The 18,781-nt window shown below is 36.3% G+C and overlaps 1 protein-coding gene across 1 annotated transcript in view; it reads right to left on the reverse strand.

Annotated features, from left to right (window-relative positions):
* LOC108695740 (protocadherin-15-like) overlaps nucleotides 1–18,781 on the reverse strand; it is a 555,442-nt gene that overhangs the window by 219,977 nt on the left and 316,684 nt on the right. Inside the window, exons 14-17 of the mRNA XM_041570198.1 lie at nucleotides 6,751–6,900; nucleotides 1,982–2,175; nucleotides 1,401–1,533; nucleotides 545–624 (exon numbers count right to left, since the gene is read on the reverse strand). Of these exons, the coding sequence (XP_041426132.1) occupies nucleotides 545–624; nucleotides 1,401–1,533; nucleotides 1,982–2,175; nucleotides 6,751–6,900 (557 nt within the window). The remainder of the gene's footprint in view (nucleotides 1–544; nucleotides 625–1,400; nucleotides 1,534–1,981; nucleotides 2,176–6,750; nucleotides 6,901–18,781) is intronic.

Consider the following 18,781-nt stretch of genomic DNA (forward strand, 5'->3'; position numbering starts at 1 on the left):
ATCATGTAAAAACAGGAGAAAATAATGCAGTGAAATAACATTCTACCCATCGTTTTCAACAAGCCAAATTTGGAATATATTTTAAAAACTCAAATTGAAAAGTATATTGAATTTTGCTAATGCAACGCCCAATGACTTCTACATGAACTCAGCAGCTTTTAGATGCCATTTTTTTATATTCAAGTTCTCAAGTTTTTTTGCAATTAAATTTGAGTTTTCTGAAATTCAAATTTGAATTTGCAATTTTTGGAGCAAAAAAATAAAATCCTGAAAAGTTGAATCAAAAGTTATTAAATCTTCTCCATAGAGAATCGTTTAGGAGGAGATCATAGAACTTCTTGCTGAAAAGTTCTCCAAACAATGGGACTTTCCACCTCTGAGAATGGCAGGCTGTTTGCTGTTTAGATACTTTGTAAACACATTTTTAGCCTTGACATGAGCTACAAAGTTGCTCTTCTTTATACAACAAAATACAGGAATAGTTGTACAATAAAAAGTCTATACATGTATTTAATGTTTAGATGAGTGATAACGGTCATCTTACCTCACAGACAAATTAAAGACTTTCTGAGGATCTCCATTTTCAATTAGATATGTAATTGGATCCCTTTCCCTGTCAGTGGCCTGAAAGAAATAAAAAATACATTTTATCATATATATATATATAATCACAGAGAAGCCCAGAAATAGCCTAGCATAGAATCAAAAAAATATTTTTTATTATATGTGTTGCTTAGTTAGTCTTTGTTACAGGGTAACCCTTTTGAAATAAAAAAAACAAAAACAAAAGTGGTATAAAGGTGATACCTTTATTGGCTAATACTAATATAACTCAGCTGAATGTTGTATATATACCAGAGAACACCTCAGCTTCATTGTAATCAGCTTGAAAAAGGAACTAAAATGTTCTGAAAGCTTGCTATGATTATATTAGTTAGCCAATAAATATCGCCTTTATACCACTTTTGTTATTTTTTTATTTCAAAAGGGTTGGCCTGTAACATTTTTACTGGCTACAGCAACTTTACCTACTCTTTAAAATATTGAATTCTAATTGCAAGTTAAAAAAAACACTTAGGGGGTTATTTATCAAAGTTCAAATGTATCTCAATATTTTCTGCTACAAACTCCGATCAAATCTGCTCAGGGTTTTTACGCTTATTTATTATTACATTTTCCTAAACATTTTTACCCCAAAACTTCAAAAACTTTGGGGTATTGCACGTAGCCCAGTGCACATCAAAAAACAATTGGGACTTCTCGCATTGACTATATGCAACTTTGACAGGTCTGAGATGCTGGATTTTCAGATTATGACTTTTCCATCCTCTGAAATTCCGAAAAATTCATGATTTTTAAATGTCCGATTTTATAAAAAAAAACCTTAATATATACTTTACCTGTAGATTTAATAAAACGGCTCCAATCCGCATTGCTTCACTAACTTCAAGAGTATACATCAACTGTGAGAAGCGTGGAGGGCTCTGGTTGTTTGGTGGAAGTACTTCAATGTATATTGTTGTGATAGAACTTCTGGAAAAGTAAGATAAAACTGCTCATATAATCACAACATTCCATATATTCAATAACTTGATCTTAAGAGCTGTTTGCATTACTTTGTATGTGGAATATGATGCTTAAGCCAAAGGGAATAAACAAAATGAATATATGAATTCAAACAGATAATAAAATAAATGGCCCTTACTAAACCTTTTATATACTTCTAAGTAATGTTACAAATGAAGCTACTCCCCCCTGGTACAAATACAAAAGCTAAAAAGTCCTTTAAACCAGACAGGACTCGTTCTTTAATTTAGTAAAGGATAATACAAATAAGCCTTCTTAATTTAAAGAACTATAGGTAAAAAACATCACAGAACCAATTGAGTGCATGTAGATCTAAGATTAGTAGATTTGACACAGACTCTTTCTTTTGTTTATGATGCAAAATAAAGACTCCCAACTTGATCGAAAGTGGTACCTTCTTTGACTGAGAGGAGCGTTGTCAGATGCTTTCACAGTTAAAGCAAACGTTTCTCCCACCAACACTGTCATTCCCGGGGAGATTGTAATGACACCAGTTCTGCCATAAATCTCAAATTTTCCCTGAGATCCAGCCAAGATTTCATAGGTAATCTGTCCATTAATTCCTTCATCTGCATCAAGAGCTGTAAGCTGTACATAAAAAAAAAAAAGTCTGACATTTTCTTTGCATTTTGTCTTTCTATAATTTTTCACTTTAGACTGAAAATAAAAAACATTATTTATGTACTGAGGATATTTTGCTCAGCAACCACAAAGCAGATAAATCCAGAAATTAGATTTTTAATTTGAATTAATGTATGAGTTACATCAATATATTAGTTACATTTCTATTCCAACCTTATGTTTTTTATTTTCCATTCTATCATTCAAACCTCTGCCTCCTATGTTGGCTCCAACAAATATTTCACAACTATAGAGCTTCCCAGCTATTAACATCTGCTTTTCTGCTTCAATTTATAGAGATACCTTAAGATATTTAGCATATGCCCCTATCCAAGCCTGGGCCAGATAGATGCCTATTGGTGTGGAGATGAATACTTTTACCCTAGTGCATAGCATCCTGACCAACCCCTCTGACGAAGCAGATGTGGAAGCAACCAAAACACATACTAATAACTGGCCGTGAACTTTTGCAACTGTTTGGTCTGCTGTACTACTGAAGTACACCTGAATATATCAGTCTACGACAATACATGCCAATGGGTATCTGGTTCTCAGAAGGCTTATGTGTAAGTACATACTGAGCATGCATTTATCAAGGCAGGACCCTATTTACTGGCTAGTACACAACATATTCAAACTTTCAATTGCTCTGCATGACATGTATTCTTTTATAAAACTTAGTAACATCAATAAACACAGCGCCAGTAACTACAATGTAACCTTAAAGGTTTTTTATGAACAAATTAAAAAGCCATGGACTAATGATAGATCCTTAAAGTACACAACACTGGTCCAACTACAGTAGAATATGTTCGATATGTTCTATGTTCTAAAATAGAACATATTGTACTACAGTACAATATGTTCTATTTCATCACCACTCTTGATAAACTGTCTTGACACTTGGCTGGAGGAGAGTGGATAACTACTACTTTATTTAATGATTGATTTATCTAAGACCAACATAAAAACTTCTCCCTTCTCTCCTCTTCTCCCAACGATCTAATTTTTATATTTACTAATTTTTCTCATATCTTCTAACATTTTTTTTTTTTTTTGCTAAAAATTCAGAAGATCAAACCTGCAAATGCAATGGGTACTTCAGCATTTGTTTGGATGGAAAACTTTCAGTCCAATTACTGCTAAACTGTGAAGAATTGTTGAGAATTCTCCAACTGCTGTATGGTTACACTTATGGAAACCTTGGATTTTTTTTAGGCTCTTCCACAAGATTCAAGCAACAAAGAATAAATACCCAAGATTTCCTCAGTAACATCAGGAAGAATTTCGTAAGTTTCTAAACTTACCCTATTTCCATTTGCATAACCCATTTCCTAACAATATCTCAAAGGGAAAGAAACATTTTCTATAATTTTTATCATTTCTAATAATAGTATCTTTTTAATAAAGTATGTAAAAACATATTAGTTTCCCTTTAGGCAAATGCATTTCACCGGCTTAACTTCAATAACAAAAATAGAAATGTGAACTGAAACTATCCTAAAAAAATAACTTGAAATATGAGTCACAAAACAATGGCTTTATCACAGGTGCTTTGAACCTGGTAAGCAAAGTCTTTAAACATCAAATCAAGGGTAAGAAAGTCCATAAAATATGAATATGGATTAACATAGGCTGAAACAAATTTACTTTATGTTCAAGGACACTCTTTTTAGGAATGCAAACTAGCACTGGCAAGAACTTGAGTAACTGCATTCTCACTTTTAGAATTATCATATCTATGATGATCTAGATTCAAAAGAGATCAATAATGCTGCAGGGAAAACCAGTACAGTGGCAAAAAGCTTATTTTTCATTATTTATTTACACATGGTCTCTGTTGCAGAATCTAAGCCACTTCCAGAGAGTGACCTTCCAGCTGAGCCTGTATTCTCTAAACCACGCTATCTTGATTTCATCGTACGGTTCTAACTCACCTCTGATAATAAAACTCAATCTTAATTACCACATGTAACAAGTCTGAACAGCTGTCACGGCATATGTCCAATTCAAGTGTGACAATGGCTTAAACTCTAGAGAAAACACCAAATGGCACACATCATATCCACCTGCCTGGGCATGAATATTATTTTCTAACTGTAATGTGCATATCAAGATGTTTCAGGCTAAATCATAGTTACAGAGGGAAATGTTTCAACCTTTCAGAAAGGGTACAATTATACATTTATCACTGAATGCTTTCCTGAATATGTTTCTTCTTAATTAAATAATGGCCTCTTATTCCAATCACATGGACAAAGGTGGTCCACTAAAGCTTGAGCACAAACAGAAGAATATCAAATCCTTGAAGACAATGTACTGAGGATGAGCGTTTTCTAATATCCAATACAAAACAAGTTGTTATAAACTAATGACTAGGAAAAGCTGTAACTGGAAGAATCACATTACTCTTTTTACCCCTGTACATATTCAAAAGTAAACTTTTTAGGAAAAAAAATAACTGTCATGTCAAGTAACATCTTCTTCCTGTACATTTGAGTGTTTGTGTTCCAATAGGTTCCATAGATTACAAAGTAGAAGTTATAGCAGTGTATCCATTTAATGTGAATAAAGTAAAAAGTCTAGATTATAAATAAAAATAATATGTCAAATTCAGTCCTACATATTGCACCCAATCCCTTTTCTGTGGGGAACGGGCTCTATTATAAAGATAGAGTGCTCCTGAAAATTGTACATAACACATAATTGTATAATGTACATTGTACATAGCACATAATTTACTGTGATGCAATCCACTCTATTTATGGAACTCATTTAATAAGTATTCTCATTTTGTGACTGGTATTTTACACAGAAAACATTTTTGTTTTAATAGTTTTTATTTTTTACTTGTTTTTAATTTTACTTTCAAATGTGAGTGTAATATGACAGCAAACTCAATTTGTGCATCAAAACAAAAATTACAGGTAGAACCACGGTCTGTCAAGGGAGGTACATATTCCTAATATATATCTGTCTGGGACTTTCATTCTATGGGGCAAATTCACTAAGATTCGTAGTTGCGCCAGGCGTAACTTCGCCGCACTTCAACAGGCGTAGTTTCGCCAGTGCTTCGCAAATTCACTAAAATCCAAAGTTGCACTCAGGGCTAGCGTAAGGTTGCGAAGTTGCACTAGCGTTGATTCGCTAAGTGAAGCGAAGTTAAGCTAGCGATGGTTAATTTGCATACGGTGCCAAATTCAAATTTCAATGGAGGAATATGTAGCAGCACTACAAATGCCTGGGAAACCTTCAAAACATCAAATAAAATTTTTATTTTGCCCTACACATGTGCCCACTGTATAGTTAAGTTGCCATGAGTTAAGAAATGTAGGGGGGAAGGAGGGGAGCCCCAAAAACTTTTTCGATCTTTTTTAGCCTATCACCCATAATATAGAAAAAACGCCAGCGTTAACTTTTTTTGAAGAAATCCTTATCTACTCTATTGCGCTTCGTCTGGTCTGAGGTGCGAAGGAAGTCTAGTGTAAAAGGTAGAGTTCAGAACAATGCGTGCATTAGTGAATTTGCGTAGTTACGTCCGTTGCGCAAATTCGCCAGGCGTAAGTTATGCTAGTGAAGTTACGCTAGCGTCCGTTAGTGAATTTGCGAAGTAACGAAAATGGCCAATGCTAGGGAATTGACGCTAGCGTTACGCGCTTCAGCGCATAGTGAATTTGCCCCTATGCCTTCGATATGTTTGGCTAAACCAGTTTATTAGTTGTAAACTGAACTAACAGGTTTCTTCTGGCAAACAGTTACTACGTTATAGGGTTTTAGAGGCCATTTCACTGGAAGCAGTAGCTAGCAAACAAAGTACTAAGTCTATGCTCAGCCACAGATCCATAATAAATGACTGTCCAACAATGGGACAAATATATTAAAATTCAAATAATCAAAAATTCAAATAATAAAAGATTTAGTTACAGCAAATAATCAAATATTTTCAAATTCCAGTTTTATGAATTCGATTTTGGAAAAAAAAAAATCTTGAAAATCCAACAGCAATAGCCTGTCAAGTTTCTATAGCGGAGAATGGGTGGTGCATTTTCAATATTCACACTACTTTATTTAAACTTACTTAATGACTTTGCTTCTGATCAACTGTCACCAGTTATAGAGATATGAATAAAGCAAATATCAATAATGCAAATAGAAGTATCAAAAATGTAGATTTTCACAAATCAAGCAGAAGGGGACGAAATGACTAAACATAGACCCTGCGTATGGCCACCACTCCCAACACACTTGAAATAGAAGTCAGATCCTATAGGAACTACATTGACTTACACAGACAACTGAACCAGCAGCAAATTGATTCACACTGATGTATTTAATAGTAATTCAGGGCAAATCAAAGTCGGGATCTGTGTCAATTCTGAAGTGATTCATCACTAAGAAATATTCTTCAAATAAATATTCATTGTGATATATTCCCTCACTGACATTGTATGTCATACCCAGTTAAACCAGTGTATACTATCAACATGAACTATATCTCATGAAAACATGAGATTGACATTGGCATTGATGGGGATGACTTACTCGGATGATGTTTTCTCCTGGTTTCACGTCTGTATAAATCTTGACATTGTAAGAAATGTTGGAGAAAGTTGGAGTGTTGTCATTTGCATCGATTACTATGATGTCGACAGTGACTGGAAAGCTTTCTTGGGTGCCATCCGAAGCTATCATCTGCAGACAAAGAGAAACAAGACTAAGAAGCCAATAGGCAAACATTTTCACAACATCAACAAAAGATTTGGATTCCATTCATCATTTTCTTCACTGATAACTGCCCCTGAGACATTTCTTAATATTTCAGCATATATTGTGTAGATAATCATAAATGAATACTAAAGCATGTCTCCAGGTATGTTATTTTGCACTCCGGCACATTTATGCCCATTAATGGACAATTCATATAGAGCTTCTACCCTGTGTCTGTGCAAAGCAGATGTGTAACTCATGTCATTTGAGCCCATGGGCCCCTTCTAAGGCATATCTTTGTGCAAGGCCAGAAAGACACTTTGCCCCTCTTTATTAAATAACCCCTTATATACTTAAACGTATCTGTCATGAGTGCCTCGATTTATGCACAGGGATGAACATTATTACATGTGTTTGTGTTGGAAAATTTCCAAAAGTAATTTTTTACAGTAAAATTTGACACCAGTATATTGGAGCACACGTTGAATATAATTATTGATTTATCGCTGAGAGTTCCATTAAGATTATTTAATGTTTACTGCAAAAACAGGGTTAACAGTTGTATTAGTTACTTTATAGAACAGAACCAGTGCCTGGTATTGGTCCATTTAAGGTTATGTCATCTTATCAAGACTCGGTGCATTGTTTCTTTATGTGTAGTGATGGGCGAATTTATTTGCCAGGCGCGAATTCGCGGTGAATTTGCGCGATTCGCCGCCAGCGAATAAATTCGTGAAACGCCCGTGAAAATTTGCGGAAAAAACGGGCGCCGGCGTCAAAAACGAGACGCCAGCGCCGTTTCGCGAATTTTTCGCCGTTTCGCGCAAATTCGCCCATCACTATTTATGTGCAGAACCATCATACACAATATAAGAGGGTGAAGCATAAAAACATTTCAATGATGATATAGAACCAATTTGTGGTTATAGGGGCAAATTTACTAAACGTTGAAGTGGCCGTCGCTAATGAAAAGTCACCAGAAATCCAATCTGCAGGGACATCGCCAATTCACAGACATGGAGGACAATACGGTAGCAAAAGAGTACACCGATGAAGAAGTTTCACAGCCTTTCACAAGGCAAATTTTCACTCAGGTGAATGGTTGTTACTCCGCAAAATTCACTAAAGTGCAAAGTTTCCATTACGTTACCCCTTTCGCCAGAGTCTGCTTTGCCAGGTTATATCTGGTGAACTGATAAGATGAAGTTACATCCTCCTTAATCTTATGTCAGTGACATCATATCCTGTATGCCGAAAAGTTATAAAACAGTAAAAAAACACTGGTGTTTTTTAATATTTTTGAATGTCGTGCCACATTTGTTGTATCGTGAGCTCATGTTTAGAACAATATATACATGTTTTTGTTTTTATTTTGCTTCCTTGGAAATTTTTAATAATAAGTGGCCACTTCAAGCAATTTCACCAAAATCTGTAATAAAGACACATATATGACCTTTATGTACTCGACCTATTTATATTGACCTAAGCGTACAGTAAGGGGCCGATTCACTAAGGGTCGAATATCGAGGGTTAATTAACCCTCGATATTCGACTAGGAATTAAAATCCTTCGACTTCAAGGGGCCGATTCATGAAGCTCGAGTGAAGGATTCGAAGTAAAAAACCTTCGAATTTCGAAGTGTTTTTTGGGCTACTTCGACCATCGAATGGGCTACTTCGACCTTCGACTACGACTACGACTATGAATCGAACCATTCGAACTAAAAATTGTTCGACTATTCGACCATTCGATAGTCGAAGTACTGCCTCTTTAACAAAAACTTCGACCCCCTACTTCGGCAGCTAAAAGCTACCGAAGTCAATGTTAGCCTATGGGGAAGGTCCCCATAGGCTTGCCTAAGTTTTTTTGATCGAAGGATATTCCTTCGATCGTTGGATTAAAATCCTTCGAATCGAAGGATTTAATCGTTCGATCGAAGGAATAATCCTTCGATCGTTCGATCGCAGCATTTGCGCTAAATCCTTCGACTTCGATATTCGAAGTCGAAGGATTTTAGTTCCTAGTCGAATATCGAGGGTTAATTAACCCTCGATATTCGACCCTTCATACATCTGCCCCCAAATATCGAAGTCGAAGGATTTAGTGCAGATAGTTCGATCGAACGATCGAAGGATAATTCCTTCGATCGAACGATAAAATCCTTCGAATCGAACGATTCAAAGGATTTTAATCCAACGATCGAAGGAATATCCTTCGATCAAAAAAAGTTAGCCAAGCCTATGGGGACCTTCCCCATAGGCTAACATTGACTTTGGTAGCTTTTAGATGGCGAACTAGGGGGTCGAAGTTTTTTTTAAAGAGACAGTACTTTGACTATCAAATGGTCGAATAGTCGAACGATTTTTACTTCGAATCCTTCGATTCGAAGTCGTAGTTGAAGGTCGAAGTAGCCCATTCGATGGTCGAAGTAGCCCAAAAAAACCTTCGAAATTCAAAGTTTTTTACCTTCGAATCCTTCACTCAAGTTAGTGAATTGGCCCCTAAGTGTGTTAAGGAAGTTTTGCTAGCCAGAAATTAACAGTAGCAAAAATTTGCTATGAAATGCTCACACTGACGCCAGAGTTCATCTGCCGAGATATAACTTTGCAATTTGATGAATTAGCGTATGTGTTGCGAATTAACGTCTGACGAAGTGGTGCGAAGTGTGGTGGAGCCTTTAGAGGCTCCTCCATAGTCTGAGGCTAATAGTTATTATTTTCACAAATCTATGTACAGTATGTACAGTGTATATGTTTTAATTTCTCTTAGGTCAAATATACTAAATAGCTACAAAAATCTTCATCGTTTTATGAATCTTTGGTTCTGCTGAACAAAAAAGTCTTATATAATATGCATTTTTTATGAACAAGTCAGGATCCAGCCCAATTTACAGAGTAATAACACCACTTTCTGCTTCAATTAAACCATTGACAAGAATTTGTTGCCAGTGCCATTGCTGAGGTATGTGTTAGATACTCTAAATAGTCATTTTTATTAGAAGTAATTCGAAAACCTTTCTGCGGAACAAGCCATAATAATTTCACACATTACCCAAAGGTAATAATGTGAGAATAATTGGCCTAGGGTAAGGTAATTGGGGGATAAATGAACATTGTGATTAAGAATAGAATCCATTACCTACAGATGAAGCCACTTGGATTTGTGAGTTAAATGCGTCATGACTCAGAGTTAATTGAAGAAACTGTGTTATCTAAAGTTATCTTAACTCATTTAATGCATTTAACCTTTTCATTAGCATACCAAAGCACCATTGTTCACAATGGTGAATGCTTTAATTAGATGGGATGTTGTGTCACAGTTTTCTGTGTTAAATGAGATAAATGGGATATCTGTGTTTAGTTATTCTGTGTCAAACAGACAAACCAAAGTGGCTGCATCTGTATAATGTCTTATTGTTTGCAACTATTCACAATATTTTTCATTTATCCTTGATAGTTTTTGCTATTCATTGTTATTTGCCTGTTTCATAGTGTTTTCTGGCAAGTCCAGAGTCTAGACACTTCTGTACAAACACACGTTGACGTTTGTCATTATAGAAAATACTTAACATTGAATATTTCTTGAAAAGTTTAAAGTTTTTTTATTGCTAACATCTACTCAATAAATTGCAGTCTAGTTAGCAGCTTTATTTGTTGGAGTTTAGTACTTTTTGCTTCCATATTCTTGCTCTTGAATTCAAATGAAATTGATACGTGCTGGCAGAAAAGTCAGACAGGCAAAATTCCAAAACTAGTAAGGTGTTAGAACTCATAGAAAAAAGGATTTGTTTTTATTGTCCTTCATATTCTGGCAATACATAAGCACAAACACTGCCAGGGCCCTGTGAAAGGATAATCAACATTTTTATGAGTAGAAAAATGAATATTCTAACCATAGCTGCTTATATTAAAGGGAAATGAGAGAAAAGGCACCATCCTGACCTGTTCAATTTGCAATAGACTGTAAGCTCTTATAACCACTTAAAACTATCTGACTTTATTTTTCTACAGGTGGACTAAAGGGATAATATAATTATAGTAGAATTTAAAGGTATAAACAGATGGAGGCACAATAAACTGTGCACCTAGGACAAACATACCTATACTAATGGCACCTATATATTCTGCAGAGCTTTATAGAGAATATTCATTAATCACATCAGTTCCTGGCCCAGTGGAGCTTAAAACCTAAGGTCCCTATCATATTCACACATATTCGGGGTTATTTATTAAAACTCAATTTTTTCTTGTTGGGCATTTTGGGGAAAAACTAAAATTTTCGTGAGAAAAGAAAACTACAATTTTTCGAGATTTATTGCGATGCCACAAAAAGCCCAAATCCGAATATCTGGTATCTCAGGTCATGTTTTAGTCAGTGGCAGATGTCCCTATCCCAATTTGAAGAGATTGTGGTTTGCACTGGGTTTAGCCTGATAATTCTAAAAATTTTGGGTTTTCGGAAAAATAACCCAAAAAAATCTAGCTAATCGGGAGAAAAGTCTGAAAAAAATCAAATGATTTCGAGTTTTTGCGAGATTTTTTTGAGTTTTTCACCGATTTATTGTTTTTCCAGTTATTTTTATGATAAATAAGGCAAAATTGTGGGTAGGGTTTGGTCAAAAAAAATAGATTAATTACAATTTTAGTTAATAGCCCCTGTTATGTCTGTTTTACCAACAACCAATTAACCTGCCTGTATGTTTTTCATGTAGAAGGAAACCCATGCAGACATGGTAAGAACATACAAGCTCCTTGCTTGTGCTTTTACTGGAATCCTTGGACCCGATTTCTGTAGTGCTAAGCATTGCATCATGATGTTGACCATTCCCCTATGTATTGGGAATTGCAAATAAACTGCAACACCATAGCATACACCAGCAATCAGAAGATTTTTGGTTGTTGGGTTTAGTAAACCCTGACAACAATATAGTTTTTTCTGTTGCAGGCTCAAAATATGCAAAATAGAAATGCCAGTATATTAAAAAAATAATAGACTAACTGGAAAATTGCCATTAGGTGTGAAGGTGAAGCTAAACACAGACCAGATTTTAATGATTCAGTCCACCAACATAATACAATAGAATTAGTTTGTAAAACTGAAAAAGCCAATACCTTGAATGCTTCAAAACAGGGTACCGTATATACTCGAGTATAAGCCCAGTTTTTCAGCATCCAAAATGTGCTGAAAAAGTCTACCTCGGCTTATACTCGGGTCAGCGGGCAGTAGCTGAGATTGCAGTCACTTTTAATCATTCCTATACCAACAGTTCACTTGGGGAGAGACTGCAATATCCCACAATGCCCTCTGTTGGTTTTATGAAAGAATAACAGTGCGCCCTCTGTTGGTTATATCAAAGAATAACAGTGACTGCAATATCACACAGCTCCATCTGTTGGTTGCATCAAAGAATAACAGTGACTGCAATATCACACAGCGCCATCTGTTGGTTATATCAAAGAATAACAGTAACTGCAATATCACACAGCGCCATCTGTTGGTTGTATCAAAGAATAACAGTGACTGCAATATCACACAGCGCCATCTGTTGGTTATATCAAAGAATAACAGTGACTGCAATATCACACAGCGCCATCTGTTGGTTGTATCAAAGAATAACAGTGACTGCAATATCACACAGCGCCATCTGTTGGTTGTATCAAAGAATAACAGTGACTGCAATATCACACAACGCCATCTGTTGGTTATATCAAAGAATAACAGTGACTGCAATATCACACAGCGCCATCTGTTGGTTATATCAAAGAATAACAGTAACTGCAATATCACACAGCGCCATCTGTTGGTTATATCAAAGAATAACAGTAACTGCAATATCACACAGCGCCATCTGTTGGTTGAATAAAGGATTAACAGTGATGGCAATATCACACAGCACCATCTGTTGGTTATACGAAAGATCAGTGATGGTTTTATGACACACAGCACTCTCTGCACAATTCTCTGTCACCATCAACTTTGCAAAGAAGTCCGGTCGATCGCTGGGGGAGTCTCTTTGGCGGAAGGTGCGCTGCTGGGAGACAGGGCTGTAGTTGTGTCTAGGCTTATACTAGAGTCAATAAGTTTTCCCAGTTTTCGTAGGTAAAATTAGGTACCTCGGCTTATACTCGGATCGGCTTATACTCGAGTATATACGGTAATCCCTTATTTATTGCATGGTGATCCTGACAACCTTACACACGATTAAGACCACATCTCCCTTCCTCAGTGATGCAATAAATAAGTAGGGATGGGCGAATTTGACCTGTTTTGTTTCGCCAAAAATTAGCCACTGGCGAAATGTTGCCGACGTCCATTAAAGTCTATGGGCATCAAAAAAATGTTGACGCGTGGTGAACTGATTTTGACACGCGTTTTTTTTTTTGACGCACGACGCCATACACATCTATGGGCGTCATTTCTGCGGCAAAACAAGGTGAAAAAATTTACCCATCCCTATAAATAAGGGATCATCCTGTTTTGAAGCATTCAAGGTATTGGCTTTTTCAATTTTCTCTGCACCAACATAATACAGCCTATTCTGCCTTTTTTCTCCTATATGCATATTTTCATTAATATGTTCTAATATTTCCACTGAAAGTCCGGCTGTCAAATCTCTTGACATACCAAAAAAGGCAAGTAAAACAAAAACATGTTCCCTTCATAGAAATAGACACACTGCACTTAATGTTCAGCATCTCTAGTAATGTAAATTCCTTGCTTTATTGGCCGAATTAAACTGCAGTAGAACAAACTTGAGTATTAAAAGACACCTTTAAGATCACATTGTATAAAAGAAAAATGTCAAGGCATTACAAATGTTATCTTGGGAAGCCTATACAAATGGCATAATATATAAATTCAGCAGCTATGCAATCCCTAGTTAACATGTAGGAACATTTAATGGTTACTTGCTTCCAATCTCTTGAAAAGCTAATGCCGAGCTCTCTAACCACTGAAACTTGCACTTTAGAGATCTAATGATGTTTATTGTCTATGTGCAAAACCTCTAATAGGAGCACCATCACCCATAGTGCATCTTAGTAAACTATACTATACAGTCACTAGACTGACAGTCCAAATGCAGAGCTGAAGGGCACAAGGGAGCATTGTACTCACCAAGGACATTAACTGCAAGGATCATTTGAATCCTTTTGTGCGTCTGCCTTAAGCTTCATCATTTTTGGATTAGGCAGGGGAGTAACAGGGGATTCCCATATCCCACTTCTCCAAAATGCCATAATGAGTTGCCAGAGGGTTTTCTGGCAACACAGATGTGAAAAGATCAGTTAAAGCCAGAAAGTTACAGCCTGCCCTGTATCACAATAATGCAGTTCATGTTCCGGTGTTGTGGAGAAGCTTACCTTACCTAGATTATGCAGAGAAAATGTCAAAATTTCACAATAGTGTGACCCTACTGGAAATGCAGATGTTTATTGACCTACAACTGCTTACAAGCTGGCAAACTTGATGACTTCTTACACAGACTTCTGTGCAACATTTTCTGAACTGCACATGATTTGCGCCGTTTCGCTTCGCCGAAAAATTCGTGAATTTCGTGCGAAACTCGCAAAACGGCGAAAAATTTGCGAAACGGCTCCGGCGTCTCGTTTTCGACGCCGGCGCCCGTGTTTTTTTTACGCCGACGCCCGCTTTTTCGTGAAAAAAATTTTGACGCAGGCATTTAGCGAATTTATTCACTGACGGCGAAACGCGCAAATTCGCCGCAAATTCGCGCCTGGCAAATAAATTCGCCCATCACTAATTCTGTTTAAAGCAGTCAAGGAATGCTGCTAAGTGCACTTGCACTAATACCCAGTATACGGGTCTTGATGTATATCTGTTCCAGCAGCAAAAGTAAATACAGTAAATACAATCTCTTGTTACCTATTTTTATTTAAAATTTTTAAGGGAAAATTTCCCTATTTTAAAATGAGAATACCAATATTCTTAACCTCCGAGCTATCATCACTGGATACCTTAATGAATTAGTTTTAAATAAAGTAAACCAGTTCCTGTAATACTACAAGTTACTAGCATGACCCTTGGCTTGTGCCAATGGATATCTTCCTCCTAGAGAAGTAGCACAGTTTATGAAGTTTTCTAAGGAGATGCACTGAAATATTAATGTGAAATGTGTCCTGTGGCAAAAAACATATTCCTGATAATCCAAGGTAGCATACAATTTGCGAACAGACTTCTAATCATCCCTCAGTTTTTAACAGAGCAGAATTAGATATTTCACATTTCATGTCATTATGGATTCTGAAACCAAATGATAGAAAGTAAAGCTAAGACATGTTTGAGTATTTAAGAAGGAATTGGAATGGAACATTTGCTTATTGCTCATCTTGGGATAATTAAAACAACAAACTGGAGAACAGATAAACCCCTGACATTGTTCCAGTTACCGAATTTATTTTGCAAAGTCCTCATTTTACTTGATAGCACAGAATTATATAAGGACTGTTCACACACAACAGTAAACAGTCGTGATGCAATTATGTCTATTTTTTTTAAAAAAAAATTTGCAATAGAAATCATTTATAGCAAAAATTGTGTAGAACAATAGTGATGGGTGAATTTGCGCCATTTCGCTTCGCCGAAAAATTTGCGAAATTCGCCGGCGTCCGTTTTTTTTTTGCCGCCGACAAATTTTTGCCGCGAATTTTCGCGGGCGTTTCGCAAATTTTTCCGCTGGTGGCGAATCGGGCAAATTCGCCGCGAATTCGCGCCTGGCGAATAAATTCGCCCATCACTATAGAACAACTAATTTCTGTGGGCTTTACCTAATTTCACTTAATCGTAAAAAAAATATATATTCTGACCAGCCACAATATATTTTTCTATAATAATAAGCCTTAATATGAAAAAAATTATTTTATTCTAAGAAATTTATGAATACCCAGCATCATTTTTGAACACAGGTTCTTAATTTGCTTCATATCAGCCACCTGACCAATATGGTGTTCAATATCATGTTCTAACTTGTACTAGACTGATCGAAAAGTGTCATTGGGTTGATTATGGTAACTGCACTGGTTGGTTCTAGCCAGTAGTGATGAGCGGAATTCACAGGTATGCAGGTATGGATTCACAGCAAAATTCTGCATTTCACCATTGGCAAATATTTTTGGGAAAACACTGCAAAATTTTGCCATGAAAAAACAGCCATAATCTCTAATGTAATAAAAACAGCCATAATCTCTAATGCACAGAATAATTTACTGTAAAAAAAAGTTGCAATGTATTTTGCAAATCTTCACCCCTTTGTAAACTTTCCTCAGTTTCATGATTTTTTTCTGCAAAATGGGACAGATTGACTCATCGCTACTAGCCAGTATCATAAGTTAAATGTTAAAGGTAAAAATGTGATACTGTACAATTTAGTGGGTAGCTAATGTTTTTGTACTACACATCCATGGGGTTATTTATTAAAGGTTATGTGATTTTTTCTTAACTCTAATAAATTAGAATGTACTACTCACAACTCGAATGGGAGGTTATTTCTGAAAAACTCAAACATCTAACATTCGATCGACTAAGAATAACCGAAAATTAGAATCGAATTTAAATCAAGTTTTCCTCTTAAAAAATCCTGAATGGCTTTTAACATCTTCAAAAAGTTCAACCGATGACATTGACATCTACATGAGCTCAGCAGGTTTTAGGTGAAAAAATATCGCACTAGAACTGTTTCTGTGGTCGAGGTGTGATACATCTCACATTAAAATTTTAATTTTAATTGATGGTTGTAAATTCAAAATTGTGAGCTTTGAGTAAAAAAAAAATCCAAAATTTGGATTTATTTTTTGCAAAGGACATGTTCTTGCACTATTTTCCTTACCTTATTGGCCATGGAATAAAAATGTTCAGTACAGACAGGTAACATATAAAACATGCACTGCAGAATGTACAAGTAGCCATGATGAAATTAAAATATTAAACATACATTTTTCATAAATACTGATTTATTTTTTAAAAAAGGGTGTTTCAGGTCAGTTGCAAATGAGTTTGTCTCTCAAAAGTGCAGTTACTATCACCAACTTATACCAGCGAGTACAGATTAACAAGAAAAGAAATATCTAAGGTAGATTGTAATAATTATTTTGACATCCTTTCTCGGCATATCCAAATAATCAGAGGTGACTCTGGAAGGAGATGCTTAAAGCTCATTAAGGGATTGTGTCAAGTAAGAGAATCAACCTTATGAAAATCACTGCAAATCACGAAACATAACTTGGTTCTTCAGACAGACCTGGACATGCCAGAGAAGAAAGAAATGTAATTTGCATTTTGCAGCTAAATAACTTTATTCTACTTTATTGTAGCTTTCAAAAGTAAAAAGGCCAAAAAACATGCTGGGAAAGTGAAAAAATAAATAAATATATATATTGTAAAATAAAAAAAGACGTGCTGCAGCAAGTAAGGCGTTGTATTATTGTATCAGCTCAGGAAAACCAGATAAATGGGTCCCTGGAGTGAATGGAGGAGAGTAGAGTTGGCCTTCCGTTCCTTAATCCATCTACGGTTTTGCATCTTCCCAGCTATAGGCAGCTGTCTAATTAGGCTGCAGATGAGCTGCATATAAAAAGGGGTGTAGGACTACACCTCAGAGCTGTCCCCTGGATACCTCCTTGTGCTGGAGGAGGGTGAGAGGATCGTGGACACCTCTTTGTGCTGGAGGGAGGTGTGTGTGAGTAGCTGGGAAGGAGAATGCCATGCTGAGCTGAAGTAATTGTGAGGACAAAGTGACTGGAGAGAGGAACAGAAAACCCCTCATAAGGGACTGTGTGTTAAGTGCTAAGTCTAACAGAGGATTCTGGGACTTTGTTCCTTCAAGCCAAAACCCAAATTTGAAAGTTGATAAACAAGTCCCTTATAGTTTATGCAAAAACATACATTATTTATTATGCCAGGATTTATAATGGAAAATGTTTTGTGGGTCTGCGTCTCTCTTTGTCCAGTAGGCATTACTGAGGGACAAATAGAGACATCAAGATGGGCTAGTGTGATGGGATTGATGTGATATCTATGTAATTGTGGGGGACAAGCAGAAAGAGTTGCAAAGCTTGGGCCTTACATAATGGGGAAAGAAAGAATCTCTTACCTTCAGTCTGCCAAGGGACCCTGCAGTTTACCTCCCTCTCACACAAGATATGTATTTTATGATGTTTATTGAAAACTTTACAATATATGCCCAAGATAGGGAGAAGGGGACATGCCCTGGTGTGGTGGGGCTGCTTTACTTATCTTTAGAGAAAAGGGGGTGAAAGCATAACTTTAAAGGGATACTGTCATGGGAAAAAAGAATTCTGTACTGAAATCCATTTCTCAAAAGAGCAAACAGATTTTTTTATATTCAATTTTGAAATCTGACATGGGGCTGGATATTTTGTCAATTTCCCAGCTGCCCCTGGTCATGTGACTTGTGCCTGCACTTTAGGAAAGAAATGCTTTCTGGCAGGCTGCTGTTTTTCCTTCTCAATGTAACTGAATGTGTCTCAGTGGGACATGGGTTTTTACTATTGAGTGTTGTTCTTAGATCTACAAGGCAGCTGTTATCTTGTGTTAGGGAGCTGTTATCTGGTTACCTTCCCATTGTTCTGTTGTTAGGCTGCTGGGGGGGAAAAGGGAGGGGGTGATATCACTCCAACTTGCAGTACAGCAGTAAAGAGTGATTGAAGTTTCTAAGAGCACAAGTCACATGACTTGGGGCAGCTGGGAAATTGACAATATGTCTAGCCCCATGTCAGATTTCAAAATTGAATATAAAAAAATCTGTTTGCTCTTTTGAGAAATGGATTTCAGTACAGAATTCTGCTGGAGCAGCACTATTAACTGATTCCTTTTAGAATTTTTTTTTTTC

This window comes from Xenopus laevis, chromosome 7L, assembly GCF_017654675.1.
Source record: "Xenopus laevis strain J_2021 chromosome 7L, Xenopus_laevis_v10.1, whole genome shotgun sequence".
Classification (NCBI taxonomy): domain Eukaryota; kingdom Metazoa; phylum Chordata; class Amphibia; order Anura; family Pipidae; genus Xenopus; species Xenopus laevis.